The sequence below is a fragment of the Falco naumanni genome, chromosome 14 (assembly GCF_017639655.2).
Source record: "Falco naumanni isolate bFalNau1 chromosome 14, bFalNau1.pat, whole genome shotgun sequence".
Lineage (NCBI taxonomy): Eukaryota > Metazoa > Chordata > Aves > Falconiformes > Falconidae > Falco > Falco naumanni.
In genome coordinates, this window is record NC_054067.1 from 23,834,313 (window position 1) to 23,847,061 (window position 12,749).

General features: G+C 43.9%; 1 protein-coding gene across 1 annotated transcript in view; it reads right to left on the reverse strand.

Moving 5' to 3' along the window:
* The window catches only part of MSN (moesin), a 47,541-nt gene that overhangs the window by 7,701 nt on the left and 27,091 nt on the right, over positions 1-12,749 (reverse strand). Inside the window, exons 2-7 of the mRNA XM_040614300.1 lie at positions 12,203-12,286; positions 3,006-3,101; positions 2,223-2,497; positions 1,686-1,769; positions 1,183-1,329; positions 627-723 (exon numbers count right to left, since the gene is read on the reverse strand). Coding sequence (XP_040470234.1) covers positions 627-723; positions 1,183-1,329; positions 1,686-1,769; positions 2,223-2,497; positions 3,006-3,101; positions 12,203-12,286 — 783 coding nt within the window. The remainder of the gene's footprint in view (positions 1-626; positions 724-1,182; positions 1,330-1,685; positions 1,770-2,222; positions 2,498-3,005; positions 3,102-12,202; positions 12,287-12,749) is intronic.

Genomic DNA, 12,749 nt, shown 5'->3' on the forward strand with positions numbered 1-12,749 from the left:
GCAAGAAAAAAACCCAACCCTCCCAGCATACCCTACAAAATAAGCTGAAGCTTCAGCTTCAAGGAAGGTGAAAAACTACAAAAAGCCTGCAAAGGAAGCACTCACAGCTAACACAGGTTCCTCAGTTCTCTAATTGTATTATCAGAGAATCTGAACAGTCTTAGGAGAATAAGAAACCCTAAGCCAGGGGTCCTCAAACTTTTTAACCAAGGGGCCGGCGCATGGATGAAGTGGCAGGCAGTCATCTGTGGCTGCTTGGTTCCCCGCCCCCCCCCCAACCCCCAGTGGGGGGTGTTCTGTAAATACCGGGGGCCGGACTGAGGATCCTGGGGGGCCATATCTGGCCTGCAGGCTGTAGTTTGAGGACCCCTGCCCTAAGCAAACAGCTTCTCCCTGCCACTGACTTTGAACAGTTTAAAGTTATACTGAATAAATTTCTACCCTCCTAGCCAGAAACAAAACCCAGCTGTCACCTTACTGCCATTAGACCCATTCTGTGCATACTGCCTTGAACAGATCACATAGCACAGCACTCCTTCAGTCAGCATTAACTTTATTAATTAAAAGATAGTGTGCAAAAAACCCCAAAAACATTCAGCTAAGAAGCCAAAAGTTTAATTTCTTACTGGTGCTTTCTTGTCAATAGGTTTGATAACAAACTTCTTGTCATTGAATGAGATATTTCTGATCTCACTCCAAGGGAATCCAATTTTTGGTGTTAGCCTGCAGAAATTGAAAGCAAAAGGAAATAAAAGAGCCCCAAGTAATTCCAAATTCTTGACTTACAATATAAAGTTCAAAATTCTACCAAATCTGCCCTTGTACTTCAGTACTCTTGTATTACCTGGAATTTAACTATGAACATAAGTAGTTTTTCAATCCCGTTTTTGTTTGTTTTTTTGTTTTTTTTTTTTAAATGAAGAACAGAACCAGAGAATGCACCTGTGGCAGGGAGACTAGGGACACAACTATCTTGAAAAGATTTGCCAGTTTCTTGTATTTTTTTGGGTCCAAAGCAACACATTTTATGGATCATTCTGATAGTGTCAAAAACACAGCCAAGAATGATATAAAATTTGCAGACTTTAGTTAAAAACTTGAGAACTCTATAGAAGATTAATTTTGCATGCCTTTATACTGGAAAGGAGCTGAAGGCAATGACAAGGAGAGGCGGTTTATTACCTGTCATTCTGCTCATAAATGTTGAGCCCAAGAGCATCTACGCCTAGCCAGAGTTCAGAGCCCTTCTTGTTCTTAATGCTGAAGTAGTTCACCCCATACATTTCCAGATCCTGTGCAATTTTCAGGTACTCCAAAACAGCATCTTCTCTGCAGCATGCAAAAAGAAAGCAGATATTCCTTTTTGAGTCTATAAGCCATTGCAGCAAGAAGTTGCTGTCTTCCTACACGGGCAGGGCAGCAACAAGTTGGTAAAGGTTCCAGGCATCACCCAAGTGGACAATATCAAACCCTTTCGACTCGGTTTTGTTTTATACTAAGAACACCCATCTGAAGTGGATTACCAAGGGCTGAGGCATGTGAACGTAGCTACTCTGAGCAAAATAACCTGAAGAATGCTTAACTCATCACAAAGCAAGCCACAGATTTTTGCATGCGTTCATACATTACACACTCACATATATCACACTTCTTCAAATACAGCAGTTTCACATTGCATCAGTTACCTAATCATTCCTCGATGTTCCTCATGCCACACCTGGATCCTCTCCTCCCATTGGTCCTTGTTAAGCTTGTGCTGCTCCAGAACTCTAAGAGGAGTACACGGGATGTTTGAGATCAGCCACTGCAGTTAACATCACTCTCAAATAATGCTTCATTAAATACTCCACTGGCATCCCACAGAAATATTCCAGGAAATACAGTTTTATTTTAAGACTTGCCAGACACACACCAATCAGTATTCAGACTTCTGAAAAATGACAAGGTGCATTCAGCTGTGCTTCTCCTTGTAGCATTACATTTCTTGTTTTGGAGCTTCTCTCACTACTTCTGATTAGTTTCTTCAGTAGCAACAAGATGCTTAAGATTAACACTTTTAATCAAGTGAATACTAACCGCAACCCTCAGAGAAATACGAGGTTATATTTTATTCTGAAAATTCCAAACAAGACACCCCACCTCCCCTAAAAAAAACCAAAACAACAACCAAGTCCCAAACCCTTTAAGGCAAAGAAGGTCTAAGACCACCCTGGTTCACTTACCTCTGTGGGAGCAGTTTGTCACTAGCAAGGTAGCCAGACTTGTGCACCTCTTTGCTGAAGTCTCCATATTTTGACTGGACAGCATAAGAAGCCAGGAGGACAGCTGTTTCAGGAGGGCAATAAATGTCATCGTTCAGAATTGCCTCCTTCACTTGGAGGAAGAAAAGGCGCTGTGTGATGTCCTGAATCAGCTCTTCTGCCACATCCTCTGGGTAGAACTTGGCACGGAATTTGAAAAGCAGGGGGCTTTCTTTGCGTACATCCTGTGCTGTTACCTGGAACAGAGTTAGCAGATTTTATAGTCAATGTACCAAGTGAAGACAAGCATACATTAGAAAAAAAAAAATCTCATTTGCAATGCAGAAATGAGCGGACAGAAAAACAAGGACTTTCAATTCCTTACTGCTAAATACCTCATCACCTCTCTCCACAGGACTTATGACAAGCCACTAGTTATGATCAGCACTAGGTAAGTTACTTTCCACATTTCTTTGCAACCAAGATGCTCACATGAGCACCACATTAGCATGTTACCAGGAAGGATAACAGATCTGCCTGGAAAACAAACAGAACTAGATATAGGAGGACCAGGTCATGATTCTTTGCACCTTGGGGAGGGGGTCTGTGTACTGAAGGAAGGCTACACCAACTTGCTAATTTTGCAGAACATCAGGTGTGCAGAAAGGCAAGAACAGATCCCTGAAAGAAGTAAGGAGGTTGAATTTGCCCTTGCTCTCCAAGAGGAGGGAACCCAGGACAAGTGAAAGCATGGAGCAAACATACCTTTTTGTTCAATTTCAGCCATGTTGAGAAGCCCTTGGTGTCCTGATACTGAAGTCCAAAAAACCAGACCTCTCTTAGACCAATAGTCTTGACGACCTGAAAGAAAGATGATTAGCAAAAGCCCCAGCCAGATGGGCTGATCTCACTAGCGGCTAGGAACGTGTTATGGGGGTAAGTTCAGATGAACACAAAGACGACCAGCACCCCAGCCTCCTGCCTCCCCAGTGCACAAATAAAGATGATAGGGCATCCGAGAGGTGTTAAATGGGAGTTCTAGTTATTCTTCCCTCCCCCTCTTCTATTTAAGGGTTGCTGCTATTTATAAACAACAGCTGGGACACCATTTTCTTCAGCTACTTATAAGCCAACACATATAGCCAAAACACAATGCAACAGCTCAGACAGGTGTAATAGCTGCCAGCAATCAACATCACAGCTCCATTTTGAGGTACACCCCTCACTTATCATGCAAATGTACTACTCCTGGGAAAGCCATGAATCACCCTGCCAGGTTGTGTCCTACTAGGTTGTGCTATTTTAAGATTTGTATTCTACCGTAGTGATACCTGTGGATAGCCTTTCACACAGCTCTTTAATGAGCAGCACCATTAAGGGGTGCTGCAGTGGGTAAGTCAATATGCTATTCCTTGTGCCAGGACAAAGCCACCACAGATATTACCTACACCGCTACTAAACTCTCTCCGTAGTCATGTCCCTAGCACACCATGGGTGCTATGTAAGTAAGAGTTAAGGCAGCTTTACAGACATACTGTGTAACAAGAGACAAGAGCCTCGGGGCGGGGGGGGGGGGGGGGGGGGGGGGGGGGCGGGAAGACTACAGCAGTACAATGCCACTGTTGGTAAGAAGGAGAGGGAAGTTTCTCAATAACGCCCGTTCATTAGCAGGTGGCCGTGCCACAGGGTGCTGCAAGTCTAGAAGCTAAGCTCCCCCACACCTCTCCTGAACCCCCGGGAGCTGTTCTCACACCAGCAAACAAGGCGCCTACATGTCATCTCCATTACTAGACAAGGGAGGAAAAGAGTGAAGACATTTGTCTTTAGGTCAACACTGTACTTAAAGCGTGACACTAAGCTGCTTTTACACCCCAGCCACCCCTGGGGCTGGCTCACAGCTTCCCTCCTTCAGAGGGACTCAACAACTGGAGCGCGGGGGACAAGCCTTGCCCTGGGAGAGCCAGCTGCCTGAACACCCTGGCCCCCTGCCAGGTAAGCTGACATCATTTTGTACTGCTTTGTCCCACGTTCTACGATTTCTCCCTACACACTTCCTTTGAATTTACTTCCTTGTTAAATCCTAAGGATGCACTCTGCTCCCTTCTGATGTGGTCTCTAGCTTTGGCAAGATGCAACACTAAGGACACAGGTTCCCACAAACACATTACTAGTGAGATTCTTTAGCACTCAGATCAGACATTTCTTCTGGCCTTACAACACCAGTGTCAGGGTCCTAGTTCCTTTCAGGCCCAGAAAGCAAAGGCAGCTTTCAGCAGAGGCATGCTATTAGCAGAACACACAGAGACAAAACCTACGCAAGGTCATACAGCCTACAAACACTATTCCACTAGAGTCCATGAAATTATTCAGCCTGTCCCTGTTTGAGTACGAGCTGGAGAGCTGGCCTAAAGCCCCTGCAAACACAGTGGAACCTGAGGCAGATAAACCCTTGCTTGTGCACATCACATAGCAGGATGCACACAGCTAAGGAGAATTTCAGAGAAGAATCAAGAGTTTGCTGTATGCTTTGAAAGCGTGTGGTACAAGGAGGGGAAGAAAGGCTGTCCCAAAGCCTAAGGAAAGCTCTGTTCTGAGCAGCATTAACATCTGAATGGGATGTAAGCTCCCCCTCCGTTGCATGTAGCTGCTTGCCTCACTTCCATTTGTCAGCAGCTTATGCCTGGGAATTCAACAAGCTGGACTGCCTGCAAGGAACTGAAAGGAATCAACCGAGGCCCTGCACAAAAGGACTTTTATTCCACAACAGAAGTCTGCACTGCAATAGTAGTGACAACAACAAACTGGACAGAGGAGCGGGGGAGCCAGTACAGCACATCATCACACCCCCACGCTGCTACTGTATCAGGGAGGGGGGCACACGACACAGCCCTCCTCCCTACCTCAGCTCTAGCAGGTTATTTAGTTCCATTTAGCAAGGGAAAAAGCATGAAGAAACAGCTTTCTACAGCTGCAAGGAGTCTGGCTGGCAGCTAGCAGCTCGATTATGTTTGGGCGTGTACAGCATTCAGAGCCCTGAAGAACTGCGAGATGTTCCAAAAAGCAGACAGTAACTGGCAGCAGCTGAGGATGGAGAAGGGCTGACACACAGCCCAGGACAATAGAGAGCACTGTTTCACACAGACCACTGCACTTCAATACCTAAACTTTACACTCTTAGCTGGAGAGTGACATCTTTTCTTCATGCCAGGGAGAACATTCCGTCAGTCCCTGGGTCTTGTTTAGCCTCCAGTACAAGGCTTAGCCTACAACTGGCAACAGATTACAGGCAGCCCTAATATCCAGCTGCCCCACAGTACCTTGACCAGCCATGACAAAGCTCGCCATCAAGGGCCACTAGCCTAAAATTCCACTTCGTGAGCAATACTGCTGCAGGGGAAGAGGGGCATTTCTGGTGACTCTCACTGCACCTTCTTCAGACAGTCTAAGCACACAGTAGTTTTTTTTTTTTTTTCACTTAAGTTCAAAGAAACACAACACCTTCCAAGTAACCTTTTCTCTCACTTCTCCTTACTCCACATTTTCCAGGTCTGCATAACTCCTCTTGTCCTTCCCCTCAGCTCTCACCCATCTCTCTCTGAACTATGTTCTTGCCATTGAATGCTGTCCCACAGCTGAAGGGGCCATAAGCAGCCTCTTAAATGTAGATTTTAGCATCAAGACGATGACTGAAGGTTGCCCTCATTCTCAGCCCAGGAAATAACACTACCACAAATGGCAAACAAGCATGGATCTGGCCCAAAAGCACTATCTACACGTGGGCAAGGCCAAAGCATGCCAGCAGAGAAGGCTACATTCCACTTGGACCAAGTTCCTGGGCCAAAGGCCAAAGCAACCCAGGCTATACCACAGCACAAATCTGTCTTGAATCTCACCTGCTGTGCTAGCTAAAGATGAAGCAGGCCTCTCTCCCTTTGTGACCAGCATGTCAAGTACTTCTGAGAGAAACCTGCTAGCAAGCTTCATTGCTGGAGGAGCTCTGAACTGGTGCCACACCTGCAGTTCCGTAAGCCATAGTCAAAACCTACTTAAAACATTGCCTTCCAAGTACCCTAATGTAACACCCAAGATGGGCTCCATCTACAGCCATATTCAACTGTTCCCTTTCCATGTGGCGGACAGATATATTTCTAACTTTCCCTTTCCAAGGTCTAAAATGCCAGAGTGCTAAATGACAGGATGTTCTTTTGAGTTTTTAAGCTTATTACAGTTTGCCACTGAACCCCTTAGTAACAAACAGTCCATTTTGGGTTGGCTACTGCTTTTATAAAAAAGCCAGTAAGTTTCCACATGTTCTTGTGAAATTTGAGACATTTCCATACCACACAACCACAAGCTTTCATTACACAAATGAGTTCTGGGGTTTGCTGGAAGAACCAGTCACTGTCCTGAGACTTGCTGCTTTCCCCCATTAAAATGACACTGAGTTTTCAGTTCAGTGCTTTCATCTACTGGATCAAGTGCTCCAGACCAGTTTCCTATGCATTTAAACACTACTAGGGAGGGCTTTACTGAGGTCTTAAAGGCTTCTCTACAGTCTCGCCCCTCACAAAGCTTAACATACAGGCCATGAGAGACCATCCGCTTTTACTCCAAACACAGCTCAACTCAGCTGCAGTTACTCAGGAGTCAAGAGCAATTTTCACCCGCCTGCACTGTAAGCTTTAGCATAAACTGGTACTCTACAGAATCATTAAAATCACTGCATCAGATAAGCAAGCTAGGGCAGGGCACATGAACTCAGAATCTTAGGAATCCTACTGCTTAATGAAATCTGTAAGATCCTTAAGAATTCGTAAGGAAAAAAAATAACCCCACACTCTACTACATATTAGTCTCGATGCTGAACATAAAATACAGCATCAGTGACTAGGTTTAGAGTGAGCAGAGAGATGCTTATTGTTACAATTTTAACCTACAGCCAAGTGGGCTTTTCTATCACCAGCTCGGTTTTGACTCCAAAAGCTCACAAAACTGAGGAAAAGCCTCCTAGGAAGGTTAACCACATGCTTTCAAAGTCCAAAGTGACAGATGGTACAGTTTTTCTAACCTCACATTTCTCTTTAACCTGTGACTTGGCTTCACAGCTTTTAACTGGACAGAGACTGGGAGCTCCTGGTTACCCTAAAGGCTTATTCTGGAGTGGCATGCTGAAGCCACCATCTCCTGGACTTTGCAATGTGCAAAAGTTAGCATCAGAAGAACTGAAGTTTGCACGATCAGCTATAGGCTCTGAAAGCACTAAGCACATCACTGAGAAGCAAATCTGTTCTAAAGTTGGAGAAGGAGAGTTCATTTTGGGTCGGGGAAGGAAGTGCTGACTGAACAGTTTAGTAACCACAACTCATTGTTAAAGGGATCCTGCTGTAAGGCCTATCAAATGGGTGGAGATCCGCCACCCATCAGCTGCATTCACCACCCAACAGACCTAGCATAGCAGACAGCTAAGAGTCCTCCACCAGAGGCTAGCAAAAATGAGAGGCTCTGAAGGGAAACGAAACAACAAGGCACCAGGCAGGATCCAGGGTCAGAAGTGATCAGAAAGAAAGCATTTGAGAAGCTGCTGCATACAGCATGTGCATGGAAGAAGGGAGTACGTTTTCATACCACAGAAGTCAAAGCAGTTGAGGATTTTGTGCCTAGTCTGTAAGCAAGCTGCCTGAGGAGCATGGAAGACGCAGCATCCACTAAAACAGGGCATTTCTGTGCAAGCCTGCTAGCCAGCTATGGGGCACTTTGGCAAGCAAGTTAGTTACCCCTCTCCCTGTCCAAGGAATACGCTAGACCTCTCACACCCCAACAGCCAAAATCTTACTGATTCAAGTTAGAATCAATCTACCCCCCCAAAAAAAAGTTTGAGAGGAAAAAAGATTGGACGGACACAACTTCAAAGCTGTCACCAGCAATAAGTAGCTAAGCATTTTTACCAGAGAAACAGTTAATCTTTCAAGTGTAGGAGACCTATAAAGCAAAGAAATGCTGCAGTTTACACACTAGTCTCCCACCCACCTGCACCTCAGTCTGATACAGACATGGGTCAAAAAAAGAAAACAAGCAGCTATCATTGCAGTGTCTGTGCCCTGCACCCCCAAGAAAGCAGCATTTCTAGGTACCTGTGAAATAATCAGGCCTGCAGGATAAGCAGCAACCCTGACAGGCACAGTCCATCCTCAAGCTCTGTTCCCACTCCTCAGCTGCTAGTGATAAATTAAAAGAAGAGTTACTGGTTTTCCTAGTGAGTCGATAAGTGCTGGAGTTCAGCAGATGATGCTAAGAGGTACATAAGCAAAGCTGCAGCAGACAGACAGTACAATCCTCCTATCTCAATTAATCCAGCTTTTGCCCATGCACACAAGCTTAAGCTATTTAACTTAAAGCTGTACTGTTACAAGCCTAGGGGACAGGGTGTTACCAGAAGCTCTGTAATATAAAATCACTATGTTACTGCACCATATATCAACTCAGTGATATTTCTACAGCCAGCTACTTGGTAAATTCCAAAGTGAATTTTTGTAGTGATAGAACAATGCAGATGCCTCACAGCTTTGGAAGTCGTCAAGCAGGAGAGGAGACAGGAACACTTCTATCTCAAGCTTACTTACCTGCTGTGGAACTCAGACTCAAATTGATCCTCCTCATGAAGCTACTACCTAGACACAAGCTTTCCTAAAGTCTTCTGAATCCTATTCAGAGTAGGTGTCAGAATTATGTGTGGCATAATGAATGTATTTAGCTACCTTTATACACAACAGGTGAAAAGAGATATTGCCTAAATGTTACTGACCAAAGCCAGTGGCATGCACCAAGGTAGCTGTGCAGCTAGAAACCTTGGCAATGCTTAGCAGCTTCCTTTTTGCTTAACTCCGAACTGACAGCTCAAAATGAAAGGGTACTCTAGGGCAAAAACATGCAGGATCTCTTAAAATTTTTCTGTGAAAGAGTCAAAAAGTCAGGTTTCACACCAGAAGGTCCATGTGCTGCAACAGCAAAACCTTAACTTTGCTTTGTAGAGGAAGTATCCCTTCCCTCAAAAAAGCATTGATGAAAGCAGCTCCTGTTTCAGAACTAGCACCATGTAGAAACCACTAGATTAGTAATTCCAGCAGCACAACATAGTTTAAGGAAGCTAGCAAACGAACAGCCACAACTTTGTTCTTACACACAGCACCATCTAACCCAAGACCACCTCAGGACAGAAAGTGACATGGAGTGAACAGATAGATTATCAAACAGCAGTCACTGCTCACTCCCCATTAGAAGTATCGGTAGGAAGAACAGCTCTGGACTATCCCTTTACAGAAACTAATCCACACAAACAGCTCAGCCATTTGAATCATACTGGATATATGCCAACTGACGATATATTTGAAGCCTCATCCCCGTACTAAAGGGAACAAGTTTAGTATTTACTGTCAGCTCACTAGAGGCTTTCATGTTTTGATTTGGTATTCAGTTAGTTCTTAATGCAAAGATCAATAATCTGTTTGAGCATGTCCACATACAAGAAGTACTTGCTTTCCTTTTCTGTTGCAAAAAAAGACCTTATAGTCAGACTTGCACATAAAGAGCCTTGAATTTTCTATTTAAAAAAAAAAAAAAGACAGTCTGCTGTGTATCTGCATTCAGAGACCAAGATGTGGCAGAAGCCGAATAGCTACCTCCTTTGCAATTAGTTTCCTTAATTGCAAAGGGCCAATGATTAGATTGCAGGGCAGCAACAGCAGCTGGGATCAGACTCCTCAACCACTCACATATGAGTAGCCTTCAAAACTCCTTATTCATGCTAGAGGTGGAAGACTTTTGAAATCCCCACATCTACTGCCAATTCCCTACCCTACTGCTCACAACGTTCAAACCCTGGCAGAGGGTTACTCTTTCTACCATACTGTGATAGGTCTTTTACTCATCATTTAGTCAAAGCCTGGACATCCGTCACTAACAAGGCTCTAGACTATTCATTTTGGTATCAGCCTTATCAGGAACCAACATCAATACCTCCACAAGGAAATCTTGTGTGTTAGGCAGTAGAAAAGTTTAATTCTTATTCCAGTGAGCATGATATATAGACAGTATAAAAAGATTGTGTCCACCAGACCTCTTATAAGTAGCAAACGTTTAACAGCTAGCTTCAGACACTATTTCCTCTTCCAGCTCTACCTACAATCCAATTTAGCTGAAGTACACGCTGTCTTACTTACATTAGCAACTTAAAGCTCTGCAACAGCATTTGTTTCCTCCCTTCCCAAAGAGTTTACTATGGAAAAAACAGAACTTCTGTTCAGACAGATGCTGTGTGAAATACACTGCCATGAGGAGAACATGCAGCTGTTCAAGAACAGGACAAAGGAGTGAAATCAATTATTAAGACATGAAGAGTTCCCATAGTAGAAACACAATCAGATGCTTCTCAGAGACAAGCTGCTGAAGCCCCAGTCTGCCACCACAATGTCAGTTTGAAGCAAAAGGTGCAGATGCTCTAGAGCTGACTGAAAAAGCAATGGGCAGATTAGAAACACTACTGACTTCAGTAGTATCACTTCTTAGCACTTGGGCGATTTGCTCGGATAATGTCAGAAACCAGGTATTGAAAAATAATCATGGATAGCATCCACATGAAGAACACCCCCTCCAGAAAAAACACAACCCACGATTCACTTCTTGATGAACTTGAGGGCATGTCACCTCAGCTTCACTGGCATATGCTCCCATGAGCTAACTCTGGTGGAGTTCCACATTGCACAGATGGATTCTGGACAGAATCCAGCTCTCATTTCTATCAATCAAAGCCTGGCAGGGACCACAAAGGGCTAAAATACATAGGAGCTACTACGTAGTAACACAGAGACAACTGAAACTACACTACAGCTCAGAACTTTCCTGAAAACCTTTCTGTTTTTCCCATTATGAAAGGATGCTCTTTCAGTAAAGCCTAAGATCTCACTCCCTCCATTTCACAGGGCTGGGTTGCAAAAAGCAATATAACATCTAGTGTTGAATCATCCAGCCAAATGTAAGAGAAAGTAGTAGTCTGTGGTTAAACATCTAAGAAAAAATTTAAATTCGGTTTAGTGGCCCCAAATGAGATAGCTGACTTCCACGGGTGAGTCAGCCCTTAAGTTTCTCTCTTAATTAAGATAGGTACTATGTACAACTAGCCCCAGAACGCTTTGCTATCTGGCTGGCAGTTCCTTCATCTTGTCATTAATCCAAGACTCATTTTAAGCTGTGAATTTACTGTTCAGATTTTCCTTCAAGGAGCAAATCCATGGCCTTCAGGACTACAGCAGAGAAACATAGCGGATCCTGTCAAAGTTTCAGCTGCTGTAACTGACAATGTCTGTCTGCAACTGCTCCAGCCTTGGGCTGCACATACATCCCTGCTTCTGTCTGGGCCAAAGCAGGAGGAAATTTGCCTAGCCAGTGGATGCTGAAGAGGAAGGCTAAAACACCCAGACGAAAACAGCCCTTTCCAGTACATAGCTTCTCTTAAGATTTCCACCAGGGCCTGAAGCAATTGTAGAACATCACTTCACCTGCACTTAAGGGCTGTGGCAACATCTGAAGCCCAGCTAAGCCTCTTCTGTTTTAGAGACCAAGTACTCTTTGAAATAAATTACATTATGCTCACAAGTAAGCCAACCAGAGATAGCTTACTAGCTCCTTCATAAGACTTATCTTATGAATTATGACTGGAGACATCCAATTATTATTATTATGAGCTATAACGACAACTCGGTTCATTGGAGGTAAGAATAGCTATGAAAGCATTCTTGGAGATTAAAAAAAATGTAGTAGTTTTGAAAAAAATGTATAATTTCTTATTATACCGAGTTGTCTTGAAGTTATTATACACACTTGTCACTTAACCTCTGAAACTGTTTTCTTTCGCCTCAATAGAATCACATCTTTATCAACTTTAGATCTTCTGCACCTCTATCACTCACCTGATCAAACAGTTGCTTCCCTGTAGTGTTGGGCTGGATGGCAAACTCCAGCTCAGCATCCATGGTGGTAACACGCACGCTGATCTGAAAGACAGAAAACACATCGTTACAACACATGCTCTATGTGACACTGACCAATAATGAAAACCAACATCTGCCTACAGCCAGGGACCAGCCGCCAAGCCTCCAGGAATTTAACTGTCAGCAGTTACAAAGTCATCTGCCTTGCCAGCACAGTGTTCCCAGTTCCCCCTGTATGATACAACATTCCTGTTTCACAGCGTAAGAGTATATCCACTCTGCTTCTACTAATATTCCCATCTATGTATGGACACAAGAGCCATTTACAGCTTATAAAGCTTAATTTCTAGTATAGAACACTCTGGTGTCTTTCACAAGAGCACAGATGTTTCAAACCACACACCCAGACATCCAATCCTTCCATTTGAAGAATCAATGTCAAGAAAGTCCCTGGAAGTATTAACAACTCTGCGTGCTACAGAAGACGGGTCAATACTAACAATACTGTGCCACTCTCCATGGGTAT